At 35.8% G+C, this 16,630-nt stretch overlaps 1 protein-coding gene across 1 annotated transcript in view; it reads right to left on the reverse strand.

Moving 5' to 3' along the window:
• Positions 1-16,630, reverse strand: part of JMY (junction mediating and regulatory protein, p53 cofactor) — a 115,976-nt gene that overhangs the window by 43,360 nt on the left and 55,986 nt on the right. The window contains exon 3 of the mRNA XM_004374468.2: positions 5,052-5,202. Within this exon, the coding sequence (XP_004374525.1) occupies positions 5,052-5,202 (151 nt within the window). The remainder of the gene's footprint in view (positions 1-5,051; positions 5,203-16,630) is intronic.

Raw genomic sequence — 16,630 nt, forward strand, 5'->3', positions numbered from 1 at the left:
AAACTTATTTAAATCCATTTCTAAGTTTTATCATTCTGAGTTGTCTAAAAATACTGTAATGACTTGTTATGGGGAGAGGAAAATCTAGCGCTATGGGATTTACTGTAAAACCATGCTAGTGTGGAGCTTACTCTGAGGTCCGAGTTGGAGTGGTACAACAAAGTCCCAAAGAAGATACATCTCCCCACAAATAAATAAATAAGAAGGGAGAAGGGAGGATTTTGTCACAATACAGCCCTTATTCAAAAGATAATCTTGACAGTCGAACAGCTAGTATCTTTCAGTTAAAGAAGTTTACCACTAACAGTGGTATGGTACTGGCTCACCCTAGGTCCTTATTGATTAACACAACCATCCTTATGCCAAACCATTCCAGAGTACTTTAACAGGTTATAAACACACTTTAAGTAAGAAGAGCTAGAAAACTTGATTAGCACCGAATGTAATAATCTTTAAGTCAGTACACATTCACTAGTAGTTTCTTTTATATGGTCAGTGGTAAGTGATAGGTAATTTTGTACTGTTACTTTGTCTAAACCATCTTTTCCAAGAAAATAACCTCAGTACTTTTGCTTCAGATTTTTATGGAATCTTTATATAATTTTTTTACAGTAATACCTGCACATGCTTAAAAATTAAAATTGCACAGACAAGCTAAAAACAAAACAGAAAACAGTAGTTCCACACCCTCAGCTCTTCCTAGCCTAAATGTAACCAACTTTCTATCACTTCTGGTGGTTACCTCCATAAGTGAATATTGTTATTTCTTGATTTATTATCTTTAAAAATTATCTACTGATTTCCTATTATGACAGATAAGGAATTTGCATACTTAGACTCCCCACTCCCAATATAGTTACACTGTTTCTTTTGGTTTCTCTGTCAGTTTTTTTTTTTCTTTCTTTTTTTGAGGGGGTAACCTTTAAATGCTAACATATTAAGAGATAATAAAATATAAAAAGATAATGTTTTAAATTTATAATCTCTCTTTGAACCTCAATTTTAGGGTTTTCAACAAATAATTAAAAATCTACTCATGTTAGCTGAATATCAAACATAATTCTTTCAGTTTTCATTTCTTCCCCTCTTTTTAAAACTGTATTATAAGATCAATGCAATCATAAGATCAATACAGTAGAGCACTATAGGAGAAAAATAGCAAGGGCTCTGGAGTTATATAACTTTAACTTACATTTGAGTTCCACCCATAACTAGTACATAACTTTTGGCAAGAAACTTAACCACTCTTGGGCTCAATTTCCTTCTCTGTAAAAAGAAAACAATCACAGTGCCTAGCTAGAAGGGTATTCAAATACCTCTCCCACTTCACATGGCATCATTAACTCAACAGACTGCCTGTTTTGTCTCGTTTCTTCTCTCTCTCATGTATGCACCACAATCCCTCAGATTTACATAACACTGTATTAATTTCAAAGCACTTTTCCATACATTATCTCTATTTATCTGTTCAACAAACCTACAGAATAGGCAAGGTATGCATTATCAACATCTTCTGTATAGAAGTGAGAAATTAATGGGTTTTGGTAACTTAAAAGTCAGGTCACACAGCTACAGTAGAAGAGCTAGAACTAGTACCCAAGTTATTTAACTCGTTAGTCTACTACCACTACCATTTTTACTTGAACTTGTAACTATAGTAAATAATTAAACATTCTGCATACTCACAAATATACGGGGGCCCTCTCTTTTGCTCCCCAATTCAGGACCATGTCTGGGGAGCAGCTCCTTGTCCTGATTAGTCTCAGGTTGTTACCCAACTCAAGAGCTAGTCAAATACTTGGTCTTCCAATATCTCTGGAGGGAGCCTATTGTTACGTTTACTAGTTGTTTTTCACTTCATTTGGAATTATTTTTAAACTGTTCAGGAATATGAAAGTAGTGAAGAAAACTCTTTTGTGAGTGGTAAAATACTTGGAATACCCCTGAAACAGACTCTCCACTTGCTGGCATGAATAAAGATCACCATTTACATTATTAGGAGATCAACTCTGTTACTGCAATAATATTCTGTGATAGTCAGCATATGTTAACAAAAAAAACCTCTGAAGGTGACACAATCCTGGTGTTTACAAAGTACCATGTTAAATCTGTAACAAAAAAAAAAAAAAAACAACAACCTTAAAATAGACGAAGAATAATTAAAGATTTTTTAAAAGCTACTAAGCAGCCATATATCAAAATTAGGTTACACACCTAGCTTGGGCCTGTTTTACTCCTCTTCTAAAAAGAGAAAGTAGAAAGTTACCTTCTGATTGGAAACATAAAGGAAGGCTATTAGTCTCTCAACAGCATAAAGCCATACAGAGCTCTTCATTCTGTTTCTCCTGCATGGGAGGACGGAAACAGATGCTCAGAAAAGGGAAATTAAAAAGTAAAACAAACTAAGTCTCCTAGTTTGGGCTCAAAGGCTTCTTGCTAGGACAAAGAAGCCAGAATTGAGATATAAAGAAGATTAAAATGACTCTGATGTGAAGCATCTGGAACCCTAGAAAGATGTTTACCACACAGAAAAAAGTTTTAACTGAAACTGGAGAAGCAACTGGAGAAGCAAAGTATAAATAAGAACAGGAATAAAATATGTATGGAATCATCAGAACTAGGAAACTATGAACTATATTTGAAAATATATATGATAGAATTAATGCAATTATGTAATAAACCATGTGTAATAATACTTCACCTTAATATATTTTTAAGTACAAATATTTAAGTAACTGAAATGTACATAAGTGAATATAAAGAATAAGGGATGCAGAATGGTGGTGGAGTAATAGATTGTATGTGATTTTTGATATTCCTTAATACTGTTACACTGTCTAATAAAAATGGGGATAAGGAGGCAAGTAATATGGTTTACTCAAAATGTCCTATTCTGTTTGGTTATTTTTATAAATAGCTTATCTATAATAAAATCCTTATAAGTCTCAAGAGAAGCCTAGATTTCCTAAACCAGAAGAATATAAAATAAGCTAATCATGCTGCCTGTTTAGACAAATATCCACATTTTGGGACAACGAAGATATAATACAGTTGCCTTGATGGCTCAAACTGTAAAATGAGCTTAAAATACAGCAATAAGCATCATGGTTAGACAGCTTCACCAGCTGTACAAAATGTACAAAATCACCCATACCAACATTAACACAAAAAGGCATCAGTGACTAAAATATGCCTTAAATGAATGAAAGCACAAATCTGAATACTAAATATTAATTATAATTCTACCTAAGCCTTTTTATTAAATCTAAGAAACAAATCACATTTTTCTTTACTCTTCAAAAGTAAAAATCACAATGACTCAAAATTTATATCATAACTATCAAGTTTCATATATAGAAGTGGGACACTGTGTAAGCACCTTAACATATTTTATACAACATTCAGTGCCAAACGAGGAGTAAAGGTTTGAGAATTAAAAAATAAAGCTCAAAACCTATTAAAAGGAATCATTTTACTTTCAATATAACAAAAATAAAACATAAAATACAGTAAAGAAATGTGTAGAATCTAGGTTTAAAAAAAAAACAAAAAGCAACTACACAACTTTCCTTGAAGAAAACAGACATAAATAAATATTTTTTCAAGGAATCATATTAACATAGAAATACACAAGGCAAGGCATTTATTATCCTCTATAAACACTAAAATCTTTTGGTCAAATTCTAAAAAAATTTGAGAATTACATTAGTTTGGGGAGAAATAACAATTCTAATTTTTAAATGGGATTACTTACAACCAAGAAAAATTTGAAAAATAATCATGGATATTTGCCAAGCTGGATAATAAAGTTTATTATAAAACTACACAATTATAGTATAAGAACAGATAAGGCACATCAATGGAAAATATGCGTCCAGGAAGAAACCGAAGCATGTAAAAGAATTTTAGCAGATACATTTAAACAAAAAACTTTAAGCTATATGGAGAAAAACAGAAACTTACTTCAGAAAATACAACAAATTAAGTAACAGTTTAAAGACTGAAAAAGGATAAGTCATTCTTAAAAACTGATGGTTCTGACAAATAAAATTTATGTAATAAAAATTTTAAAAGAAACAATTATGAATATTTACAACAAATGTTAGAGTTAACATACAGCTATAATATAAATACAACTAAATACATAGCTATAATATAAATACAACTATAAAGTTCATATACATCATTAGAAAAAGATAAACACCCCAGCAGAAAAAACAGGCAAAAAATATTAACTGGGAAAAAAAGGTGTAAATAACAATTACAAGAAAACAAAAAAGATCAACCTCTGTAATAATTCAAATGGAATAATTAATACAAAAATCATGATACTTTTCACCTATAAAATCGTCAGTTTTATTTTTTTAATGATAATGGCAAATGTTAATGAGGAATAAAGATAAGCATTCTCAGGCAGGGCCAGCAGTAAAGGGACAAACAGCTTAAAGTGAAACTTCTAAGGAAACATGGATGTGCTCAGAGAATAACCTCAATGTTAAACAAAATTAGTGCCAGACAGACAGATTTAAAAAACGAACAGCAGTAATTTTAAATTGCATATCAAGGAGCCATGGAAGTTTTTCTATGGCCGCCTGGGGAAGGAAGTTGGAGGGAATGGAAGTAGGGATGAATACGCCAAATGGGTAGAGCTGCACTCAAACACCCACCCTTTTTTGTATTCTAGTATGTTTGGATTCCATAAGAGTTTTCATTATAATAAAGTAGGTTATTGACTTTTTGTGTTTTTAAAGTTTGAAAACCTCTGCTAAAATACTTAGTAACACTGGAAAATTTCAGTTTTATTGAACAAAAGAGGTCATGAACGTCTACGTATAATATGCCACATTACTAAAAAAAAAATAGTGGTATATGTATACACATATATCTAGAAAAGATTGAAAGGACTGAAGTCTTTATATCTTAATAATGGCCTTCTTTAACTGTTAGGATTAGAGTGGTTTTTGTGGACTTATCTATATAAAAATTTTGAACATATCTAACCACTCATTTTCAAAAATACCTAACATGGATAATTTTACTGGGAAACTTACCTTTTTGAGCTTTAGCTGTTATTTCAAAATATTTCACAGTAAGATCTTGAATAGAAAGCACAGCCATGTGAGCTTTTCGCTGCCAATCGGCATCTTCTTTTTGTAGACTCTCAATTCTTCGGGGACCCAGATAATCATTCTCCATGGAAATCTTTAGAGAGAAGAAATAAAAACTAAGTTTATTTATTTTATTTATTCCTCAAACATTTACTGCATCTTTAGGTGTCAGGCATTGTCCTTGGTACCAAAATAGACAAAAAAAAACCAAACAAACCCCAAAAACCAAACGTGTGGCCATCAAGTTGATTCCGACTCATAGCAACCCTATAGGACAGAGTAGAACTTCCCATAGCGTTTCCAAGGAGCGTCTGGTGGATTCAAACTGCTGATCTTTTGGTTAGCAGCCGTAGCTCTTAACCACTATGTCACCAGGATTTCCAAAATAGACAAAGGTAATACTTATTCTTCCCTGCTGGAGAGGAGATCTTTGTCTACCAAGTCATTAAATTTTACAAAACAAGTGAATTAACCATGATGTTGAAGATATCTAACATACAAATCTGTTCATATACATTATGTGAAAAACCAAACTGCAAAATAGTTTTCTCCTTCTCTTACTTCCATCCTTCCCTTCCCTTGTTATATACATAATATCTATATATATAAAATTTCAAGCTGGATTCAGAAGAGGAAATGGAACAAGGGATATCACTGCTGATGTCCGATGAATCCTGGCTAAAAGCAGAGAATACCAAAAAGATGTTAATCTGTGTTTTATTGACTATGCAAAGGTATTCAACTGTGTGGATCATAAAAATTGTAGATAACTTGTGAAAAATGGGAATTCCAGAGCACTTAATTGTGCTCATGAGGAACGTGTACAAAGATCAAGGGGATACTGCGTGGTTTAAAGTCAGCCAAGGTTTGTGTCAGGGTTGCATCCTTCTACCATATTTATTCAATCTGTATGCTAAGTAAATAATCCGAGAAGCTGGACTATATGAATCATTAATGACTGAAGACCAGACAGGTTGTGGGATGACATCAAGGACATCATACATGAAGAAAGCAAAAGGTCATTAAAAAGGAAAGAAAGAAAAGACTAAAATGGATGTCAGATGAGACTCTGAAGCTTGCTCTTGAACATAGAGAAGCTAAAGGAAATGGAAGAAGTGATGATGTAAATAGCTGACAGATGATTTCAAAAGGCGGTTTGAGAAGACAAAGTAAAGTATTATAATGACATGTGCAAATACCTGGAGTTGAAAAACAAAAAGGAAAGAACACTCTTGGCATTTCTCAAGCTGAAAGAACTGAAGAAACAATTCAAGCCTCAAGTTTGCAGTACTGGAAGATTCTATGGGCAAAATATCGAAGGAGGCAGGAAGCATCAAAAGAAGATGGAAGGAATACACAGAACCACTGTACCAAAAAGAACTGAGTGAAGTTCAACCATTTCAAGAGGTAGCATATGATCAAGAACCAATGGTATTAAAGGATGAAATCCAAACTGCAATGAACGCATTGGTGAAAAACAAGGCTCCAGGAATCGACGGAATACCAGTTGAGATGTTCCAACAAACAGACGCAGCGCTGGAGGTACTCTTTCATCGATGCTAAGAAATTTGGAAGACAGCTACTTGGCCAACCAACTGTAAGAGATCCACATTCGTGCCTATTCCAAAGAAAGGTAATCCAACAGAATGTGGAAATTATCGAACAATACCATTAATATCACATGCAAATAAAATTTTGCTGAAGATCATTCAGAAACGGCTGCAACAGTACTTTCTACAGGGAACTGCCAGGAATTCAAGCTGTATTCAGACATCACTGCTGTTGTCAGATGGATCTTGACTGAAAGCAGAAAATACCAGAAAGATGTTTACCTGTGTTTTATTGATTATGCAAAGGCATTCGACTGTGTGGATCATAACAAATTACGGACAACACTGCAAAGAACAGGAATTCTAGAACACCTAATTGTGCTCATGCAGAACCTGTATATAGATGAAGAAGCAGTCATTCGAGCAGAACAAGGGGATACTGAGCGGTTCAAAATCAGAACAGGGGTGAGTTAGGGTTGTATCTTTTCACCATACTTAATTCAATCTGCATGCTGAGCAAATAATCCGAGAAGCTAGATTATATGAAGAAGAATAGGGCATCAAAATTGGAGGAAGACTCATTAGCAACCTGTGATATGCAGATGGCCCAAACTGCTTGCTGATAGTGAAGAGGATATGCAGCACTTACTGATGAAGAACAAAGACCACAGCCTTCTGTATGGATTACATCTTAACATAAAGAAAACAAAAATCCTCACAACTGGACCAATAAGCAGCATCATGAAAAATGGAGAAAATACTGAAGTTATCCAGGATTTCATTTTACTTGGATCCACAATCAACACCCATGGAAGCAGCAGTCAAAAAATCAAATGACGTATTACACTGGGCAAATCTGCTGCAAAAGATGTCTTTAAAGTGGTGAAAGGCAAAGATTTCACTTTGAGGACTAAGGTGCGCCTGATCCAAGCCATGGTGTTTTCAATTGCCTCATATGCTTGCGAAAGCTGGACAATAAATAAGGAAGCCTGAAGAAGAACTGATGCCTTTGAATTATGGTGTTGGTGATGAATACTGAATATACCGCAGACTGCCAGAAGAATGAACAAATTTGTCTTGGAAGAAGTACAGTCAGAGTGCTCCCTGGAAGGGAAGATGGCGAGACTTTTTTCTCACGTACTTTGGTCACATTATTAGGAGGGACCAATCCCTGGAGAAGGACATCATGCTTGGTAAGGTTGAGGGTCAGCGAAAAAGAGGAAGATCCTCGACAAAATGGACTGACACAATGGCTGCAATATTAGGCTCAAATATAGCAATGATTGTGAGGATGGCACAGGACTGGGCACTGTTTCATTCTGTTGTACACTGGGTCGCTATGAGTCATAACTGACTCGACAGTACCTACCAACAACAACAAAATATTTATACAAACATATATTCAAAGTATATATACTGAAATGGTAAAACTGATTATTTTGAGGTACAGAAATAATAAGAAATTTGTTTCCTCCTTTATGATAAGTATTATTCAAGGTTAACAATTATTTGTGCCAACAGAATACTTACTTAATAACTGATATAAAAGAAAACAATAGAAAACTTGTAAAATTGATAGTATATAAAAATCAGACCATCTGCATACTAAATTATTCTGGATAAAAATAACAGAAAAAAAACTAGCTATGTATTGTTTAGAATTCACAACCAAAACAGAGGACAAAGGAAAGTTGAAAATCAAATAATAGGGGGAAGTGACATCAGTGGAGTAAGAAGCTCCATGCTCTCATCCCTCCAAAGAAACATCAAAAACTAGCAGAAACTCTTAGAATTAACTTGTTCAGAACTCTGGAAAACAATCAAAGGTTTACAAAAACCATGAGAACGCTGAATCAAGAAAAGGCAACTTAAAACAGTAGGAAACTACTGTGGCTTCTTTACTTTCCCATACCCCAATCTTTCCCTGGTTCGGCAGCCAACTTGAAGACAGTAGTTCATGTTTCCAACACGGGACCCTGGTTCCTGGTTCCGCAGGAAGCAGAGCAGACCTTATCCACAAATTATTGGGTTTCTCTGTTCTAATCTGTGAGAGGGCTAACTAAGAAAAGCAAAGCTCTTGTCTTTGCTTCATTCATCTTGGATCTCATGCAAGGCAGGAAAAGTGACAGGCATTGCCTAAAACACTGTAGCCACCTGGAGCAAGAGTGCAATTGAGACATACAACAGACTTCCTAAGGGCTAAAGGCAAAGCCTGGGACAGAGCTTCCTTGGGAAATTAGGGACATTCAAAAGAACGTGTATACACAGGAGAATTATGAAAGTTACACAAACGTCTTGGGTAAGATGCATGCTCAGAAAACAGCCAAGAAAACCCTAAGCTTTAACCTTGGGCTGATCTCTAGAGACAATATAAGCCTGGTTAAGCACTGAAGGAGTGCCCTATACACAGCCAATCTGCAAAGCCTGGGAGAAGTGTTTTTTTTCCTACTGTTGGTTTTGTTTTTATTTTTTCTTTCTGTTTTAAATTTTAACTCTTGATATTCAAAGAAATCTCTCAAAATACTAGCTGAACAAGCTAAAGGAGACTTCAGGGACCATACATGCCAAGGAATACAAACTTTATTAAAAGTCACTAAACCTGTGGCCTACTACGATCTTCAACTATCAAAAAAAAGGGGGGGGGAGCAAACCCTGAGAAAAAGCCTATTTCTACAGTTACTACATTTTAATATTCAAGTGTCCCATTTTCAACAAAAAAATTACAAGGCATATAGAGAAACAGGAAAGCATGGTCTATTTAAAGGAACAAAATTAAACAACAGAAACCATGCCTGAATAAACCCAGATATTGGACATACTAGACAAAGAGATTAAAAAATCGTCTTAAATATGCTCATAGCTAAAGGAAAACATGAGCAAAGAACTAAAGGAAACCAGGGAAATGATGTACGAACAAAAGGAGGATATTAAGAGACAGAAATTATAAAAAGGAATTAAATAAAAATTCTGGAGCTTAGAAGTACAGTAAATGAAATGGAAATTACATTAGGGGGTTCAAGAGCAGACATGAGCAGGCACAGGAAAGAATCAGCAACCTTGAAGAGACCGAAGAGCAGAAAGGAAAAAATTTAAAAAAGTGAATAGAGTTAAAGGGACCTGTAGGACACCATCAAGCAGACCAACTTACACATTACAGGAGTCCCAGAAGGAGAGAGAGAAAGTAGAATAAAGAGTATTTGAAAAATAATGGCTAAAAGCTTTCCAATTTGATGAAAGACATGAATCTGCACATCCAAGATGCTCAAGGAACTCCAAGTAGGGTAAACTCTAAGAGAGCCACATCAAGACACTTTATAATCAAACTGTCAAAAGCCAAAGACAGAGAATCTTGTAAGCAGCAAGAGAAAAAGCAACTCATCTAGTACAATGGATCTTCAATAAGATTAACAACCACAGAGACCAGAAAACAGTGGAAAAATGTATTTAAAATGCTGAAAAAGGAACTGTAACAAAGAATTCTATATCTTACAAAATTGTCTTTCAAAAATGAGGGAGAAATTAAGGCATTCCTATACAGACAAAACGCTGAAGGACTTCCTTAACACTAGACCTGCCCTACAAGAAATTGCTAAGAAGAATTCTTCAGGTTGAAATGAAAGGACACTAAACAGTAACTGAAAGCTATATGAAGAAATACAGATCTCTGGTAAAGGTAAATACACGGACAAAATTAGTATTATTGTAATTCTGTAACTCTATTTTTTATGTTTTATATGATTAAAAGACAGACACATAAAAATTATAACTGTATGTTATTGGGCACACAATCTTAAAGATGTAATTTGTGACAACAACAAAAGGGTGTGTGAAGCTGTACAGGAAAGAGTTTTCATAAGAGATTGAAGTGGGCATCAAGAAAAAGAAATGAAAGGCATCCAAATTGGAAAGGAAGCAATAAGGTAAAAGATCAACACACAAAAATTAATTGTTTCTATACAACAACAATGAACAATCTGAAAAGGAAATTAAAGAAACAATTCAAATTACAGTAGCATCTGAAAGAATAAAATACCTAAAAAATAAATTTAACCAAGGAGGTGAAAGACTTGTACACTGAAAACTCCAAAACACTGAAAGAAATTTAAAAAGACCTAAATAAATGGAAAGATATCCCATGTTCCTGGGTCAGAAGACTTAATATTGTTAAGATGTCAATACCACCCAAAGTGACCTACAGATTCAGTGCCTTTTTCTGTTGTTGCAGAAATGGAAAAGTCAATCCTCAAGTTCATATGGAATTGCAAGGGGCTCCAAACAGCCAAAATAATCTTGAAAAAGAAGAACAAAGTTGGAGGAGTCACATTTTCCAGTTTCAAAACTTAACTGAAGCTACAAAATCAAAACAGCATGGTACTGGCATAAGAATGAACATATACACCAGTGGAATAGAAATGAAGAGTCCAGAAATTAAACCATACATTTATAAACAATTGATTTTTGACAAGTATGCCAGGTCCATTCAATGGGGAAATAGTCTCTTCAATAAATGACACCAGGACAGCTAAATTTCCACATGCAAAAGAATGAAGTTGGACCCCTACCTCACACCATATATAAACATTAGCTCACAAATAGATCAACATCCTAAACTTAAGGACTATAAAACTGTTAGAAAAAATTACGGGTAAATCTTCATGACTTTGGATTTAGCAGTAGATTCTTAGCTGCAACATCAAAAGCACAGGAAACAAAGACAAAATAGATGAGACTTCATCAAAATTGAAAGCTTTTGTTGATCAAAGGACTTTATCAACAAAGTGAAGAAACAACCTACAGACTGGGAGAAAATTCTGGGGGATCATATATCTGATAAGGGTTTCATATCCAAAATACATAAAGATTCCTACAACTTAACAACAAAAAGACAAACAACCCAATCAAAAAATGGGCAAAGGACTTGAAGAGACATTCACCAGAGATCATTCAAAAGCAGTTGCAGCCATATATTAACAGGGAACTGCCAGAAATTCAAGCCAGATTCAGAAGAGGATGTGGAACCAGGGATATCACTACTGATGTCAGATGGATCCTGACTGAAAGCAGAGAATACCAGAAAGATGTGTACCTGTGTTTTATTGACTATGCAAAGGCATTCGATTGTGTGGATCATAACAAATTATGGATAACATTGCGAAGGATGGGAATATTTCACTACACTTTTAATTGTGCTCATGAGGAACCCATACAAAGATCAAGAGGTAGTTGTTCGAACAGAACAAGGGGATACTGCATGGTTTAAAATCAGGAAAGGTGTGCATCAGGGTTGTATCCTTTCACCATACCTATTTAATCTGTATGCTGAAAAAATAATCTGAGAAGCTGGACTATATGAAGAAGAACAGGGCATCAGGATTGGAGGAAGGCTCAATAACAACCTGAGATATGCAGATGACACAACCTTGCTTGCTGAAAGTGAAGAGGAATTGAGGGGATGAAGATCAAAGACCACAGCCTTCGGGTATGGATTACACCTCAACATAAAACAAAAATCCTCACAATTGGACTAATAAGAAACATCATGATAAACAGAGAAAAGACTGAAGTCATCAAGGATTTCATTTCACTTGGATCCACAATCAACACCCATGGAAGCAGCAGTCAAGAAATTGACACATTGCACTGGGCAAATCTGCTGCAAAAGACCTCTTTAAAGTGTTGAAAAGCAAAGATGTCACCTTGGAGACTAAGGTGCACCTGACCCAAGCCATCGTATTTTCAATTGCCTCATATGCATGTGAAAGCTGGACAATGAATAAGGAAGACTGAAGAAGAATTGATGCCTTTGAATTGTGGTGTTGGCAAATAAATCTGTTTTGGAAGAAGTACAACCTGAATGCCCCTTGGAAGCAAGGATGGCAAGACTACATCTCACATACTTTGGACATGTTTTCAGGAGGGATCAGTCCCTGGAGAAGGACATAATGTTCAGTGAAGTAGAAAGCCAGTGAAAAAGAGACCCTCAATGAGATGGACTGACACGCTGGCTGCCACAATGGGCTGAAGCATAACAACGATTGTGAGGATGGTGCAGGACCAGGCAGTGTTTCGTTCTGTTGTACATAGGGTCACTATGAATCAGAACCGACTTGACAGCATCTAACAAGCACATGAAAAGATGCTCAACATCATTAGTCACTAGGGAAATACAAATCAAAACCACAATGAGATTATCACTACACGCCCACTAGATGGCTATGATTAAAAAAAAGAAAAACAGCAAGTGTTTGTGAAGATGCGGAGAAATAAGAACCCTCATCAAATGCTGGTCAGATGACAAAATGGTACAGCCACTGTGGAAAAGAGTCTGGCAGGTACTCACAAAGTTAAATACAGAATTATTATGATGCAACAATTCCACACCTAGCTGTATACCAGAAGAATTGAAAACAAGGACTCAGACACTTGTAAGCCAATGTTCATAGCAACATTCACAATAGGCAAATGATGGAAACCACCCAAGTGTTCGTCAACTGATAAAATGTATACACGTACAATGGAATGTTAACTGGCCATAAAAATGAATGAAATTCTGATACATGCTACAACATGAATGAACCTTGAAAATATTACACTAAGTGAAATAACCCAGGCACAAACAGCCAAATAAGATTCCATTTATATGAAATATCTAGAATATGCAAATCCAAAGAGACAGAAAGTAGATTACAAGTTACCAGGGGCTGGGAGGAGAGAAGAATGGGGAGTTATTGCTTAATGGGTACAGAGTTTCCGTCTGGGGAGATAAAAAGTTTTGGAAATAGTAGTGATGGTCACACAACATTGTGACTATAATTAATGTCACTGACTCATGCATTTAAAAATAGTTAAGATAGCAAATTTTATGTAATATATATTTTATCATAATAGTATTAAAAAAAATCAAATGATGGACAAGGATGTAACAGGAAATGCTAAAAGACAATTTGCAGAAGTGACAATATTAATATCAAAGTATATTTCAAAGCACTGCACCATTATGTTTAACATAGAAGAAAGGTGCAGTTCACAAGAACAGACGGCAGCAATGGGCCCCTTGTACATGCAACCCTTCACCACCACATATAAAGACTGTTAATTAAATTAGAAATTAATAACCCAGTATTAAGATGATGAAAAAAATCAGAGAAAAATATGAACCTACCCATGGCATACTTAAAAAAAAAAAAAAACTCCACTAATTTAGTGGTTAAACCATTAAAAATTTTGTTATGAATTTTGAAAGTAGAAATAATACAGACCACATTCTCTACACAATGCAATAAATAGGAATTAAAAGAACTCTCTAAAACCAAAATAAAATATCAAACATTTGGAAATTTAACTTCCTTAACCTGGACAATGAATACGGAAGACAGAAGAAGAATTGATGCATTTGAATTACGGTGTTGGTGAAGAACACTGAATATACCATGGACTGCCAGAAGAATGAACAAATCTGTCTTGGAGAAAGTACAGCCAGAATACCCCTTAGAAGCAAGGATAGCAAGATTTCTTCTCACTTACTTTGGATATGTTATCAGGAGGGACCAACCCCTGGAGAAGGACACCATGCTTGGTAAAGGGTCAGTGAAAAAGAGGAAGACCCTCAACAAGATGGATTGACACAGTGGCTGCAACAACAGCCTCAAACATAGTAACGACTGTGAGGGTGGTACAGGACCAGGCAGTGTGTTCTGTTGCGCATGGGGTCACTGTGAGTCAGAACCAACTTGACGGCACCTAACAACCACCACCACCACCCTGAGAAAGGTAACGTTTCATTTTAGTCTTGAAGCAACAAGCAAACAGAGAAACCCAGATCGAGGATAAAATACATGAAAAAGCACTTAGCATGGCACCCAGCACACAGTGAGCAATTTATGAGCAGTATTAAGGGGAACACTAACAAGACAAGGGGAAAGGTCAAGAATAATTCCAGGGTTACTGAGAAAAAAGAAATACATGAACGTGCCCTTTCCTCAAAATGAAAGCAATGAAGAAGTGGATGTTATAGGAGAGAAGACCAAGGATTTAGTTCCGTATGTTAACACTGACCTCAGAAAGGACATGGTCAGAGATAAATTTGGTGTCCTTGACAAACAGAAAACATGTAAAAACGAAGGAGGTCACCCAAGGAAGTCGTAAGAAAAAGGCCCATGACTGAGCCTTGAGGAATTCTGACACGTGGCAGTTGGGTGAAGAAGAGACTGCAGAAATCAAGCCAGAGCAAGGGGGAAACCAGGAAAGTCTAAAATCACAGAAGCAGCAAGATTCAGAGAAGAACTTAACCCTGTCAAATGCTGCTTAGAGATCAAGTAGGGTGAGTGCTACTACCCGTGGACCTAACAGCATGAAGATCACTGAACAACACAGCAACAACAGTTCTAGACTTCTGGAGTTATAGGCAAACTCCCTTTGCCTATTAAATCCCATACCATCTTTAACTCTAAGCTCAATTACTAGTTCACGGAAGTCTTCCCTGACTCCTTGTTATAAGCTCTTTGGCAAAACACATACACCTTTCCTTCACAGGACTTACCACAATCATACTTTACATTATTTTATGAACTTGTAAATATTGACTGCTTCCCCCTTGTAAGTACATGAGGTTCACAGACTGCATAAGTATTTTTTTTTTTTTTTGCCTTTTGCTAGCACACTGCAATCTAAAATATTTAATTTTTATTCATTCCTGATGACTGGAATAAAAATGAACAAAAATACATCTTGAATGACTGAAATGAACAAAAACTCACTTCCACCTATTTTTTTAATGAGAAGAAAAATGTAGGCACATGTATAAATACTCTTCTAACAAATATGATTATGTTGGAGAATAGGAGAAAGGGGTAGAATTAGAAGAGGAAATGGGGTCAAGGGAGGGCCTTTTACATTTTTTTTTTAACAGAAGATCCTAAAGTAGGCTGAGTGGCAACTGGAAGCATTCAGCAGAGGGAGAATCTGAAGATGCAGGAAATAGATGGGGCTAATAAGAGTACGGAAGCCCTGATGGCGTAGTGGTTAAGAGTTCAGCTGCTAACCAAAAGATTGGCAGTTCGAATCCACCAGGTGCTCCTTGGAAGCCCTATGGGTCACTATGAGTCAGAATCGACTCAATGGCAATGGGTTTGGTTTGGTTTTTCAATTAGAATAGGCAAGTCCTTGAGAAGATAAAAAGGGACAGGATCCTGAGCACTAGTGTAGGGATTTGCTCTTGGTAAATGAGGGACACTTAATCCCTAAGCACAAAGAAATGCAGACTCTGAATTTGGTAGAGAAAGGATCAGAGGGCTCCTGTTTGATGAAGTCTGTTTTACCCTATAAGGAGAGAGGCAAGGTAAGAGTAAGTTGGTATAGGGAAGAGAAGAAAAGACATGATAGCTGTCTTAGATGGTGGGGCAATAAACTATTTACAAATATTCAGTAAGTTAATATTAAAAACAAATGACTTTCCAGGGCTGGTGTGGTTATGGTTAAACAGGCACACAGGCGTATCCTCATATACTGCTGGTGGGACTGTAAATGAGCACAAACCTTTTTTGGAAAGTATTTTATGATACCATGAGGCTCTGGTGGCACAGTGGTTAAGAGCTCACCTGCTAACCAAAATATCAGCAGTTCGAATCCACCAGCTGCTCCTTGGAAACACTATGAGGCAGTTCTACTCTGTCCTGTTGGGTTGCTATGAGTCAGAATCGACTCGCTGGCAACGCATTTTTTATTTTTATTTTTTTTATTGTACTTCAGGTGAAGGCTTACAGAACAAATAGTTTTTCAAGAAACAGAAGTACACATGTTGTTTTATGACATTGGTTAACAACCCCACAACACATCAACCCTCTAACTTCTCAACCTCTTTTTTTTTTTTGGTGAAAATACAAATAGCCAAAGATACACCATTTCAAAAATTTCTACATGCACAGTTCAGTGACATTGACTACGCTCTTCGAATTGTGCTGTTATTCTCACTTA

This window comes from Trichechus manatus, unplaced genomic scaffold, assembly GCF_000243295.1.
Source record: "Trichechus manatus latirostris isolate Lorelei unplaced genomic scaffold, TriManLat1.0 scaffold00029, whole genome shotgun sequence".
NCBI classification, from domain to species: domain Eukaryota; kingdom Metazoa; phylum Chordata; class Mammalia; order Sirenia; family Trichechidae; genus Trichechus; species Trichechus manatus.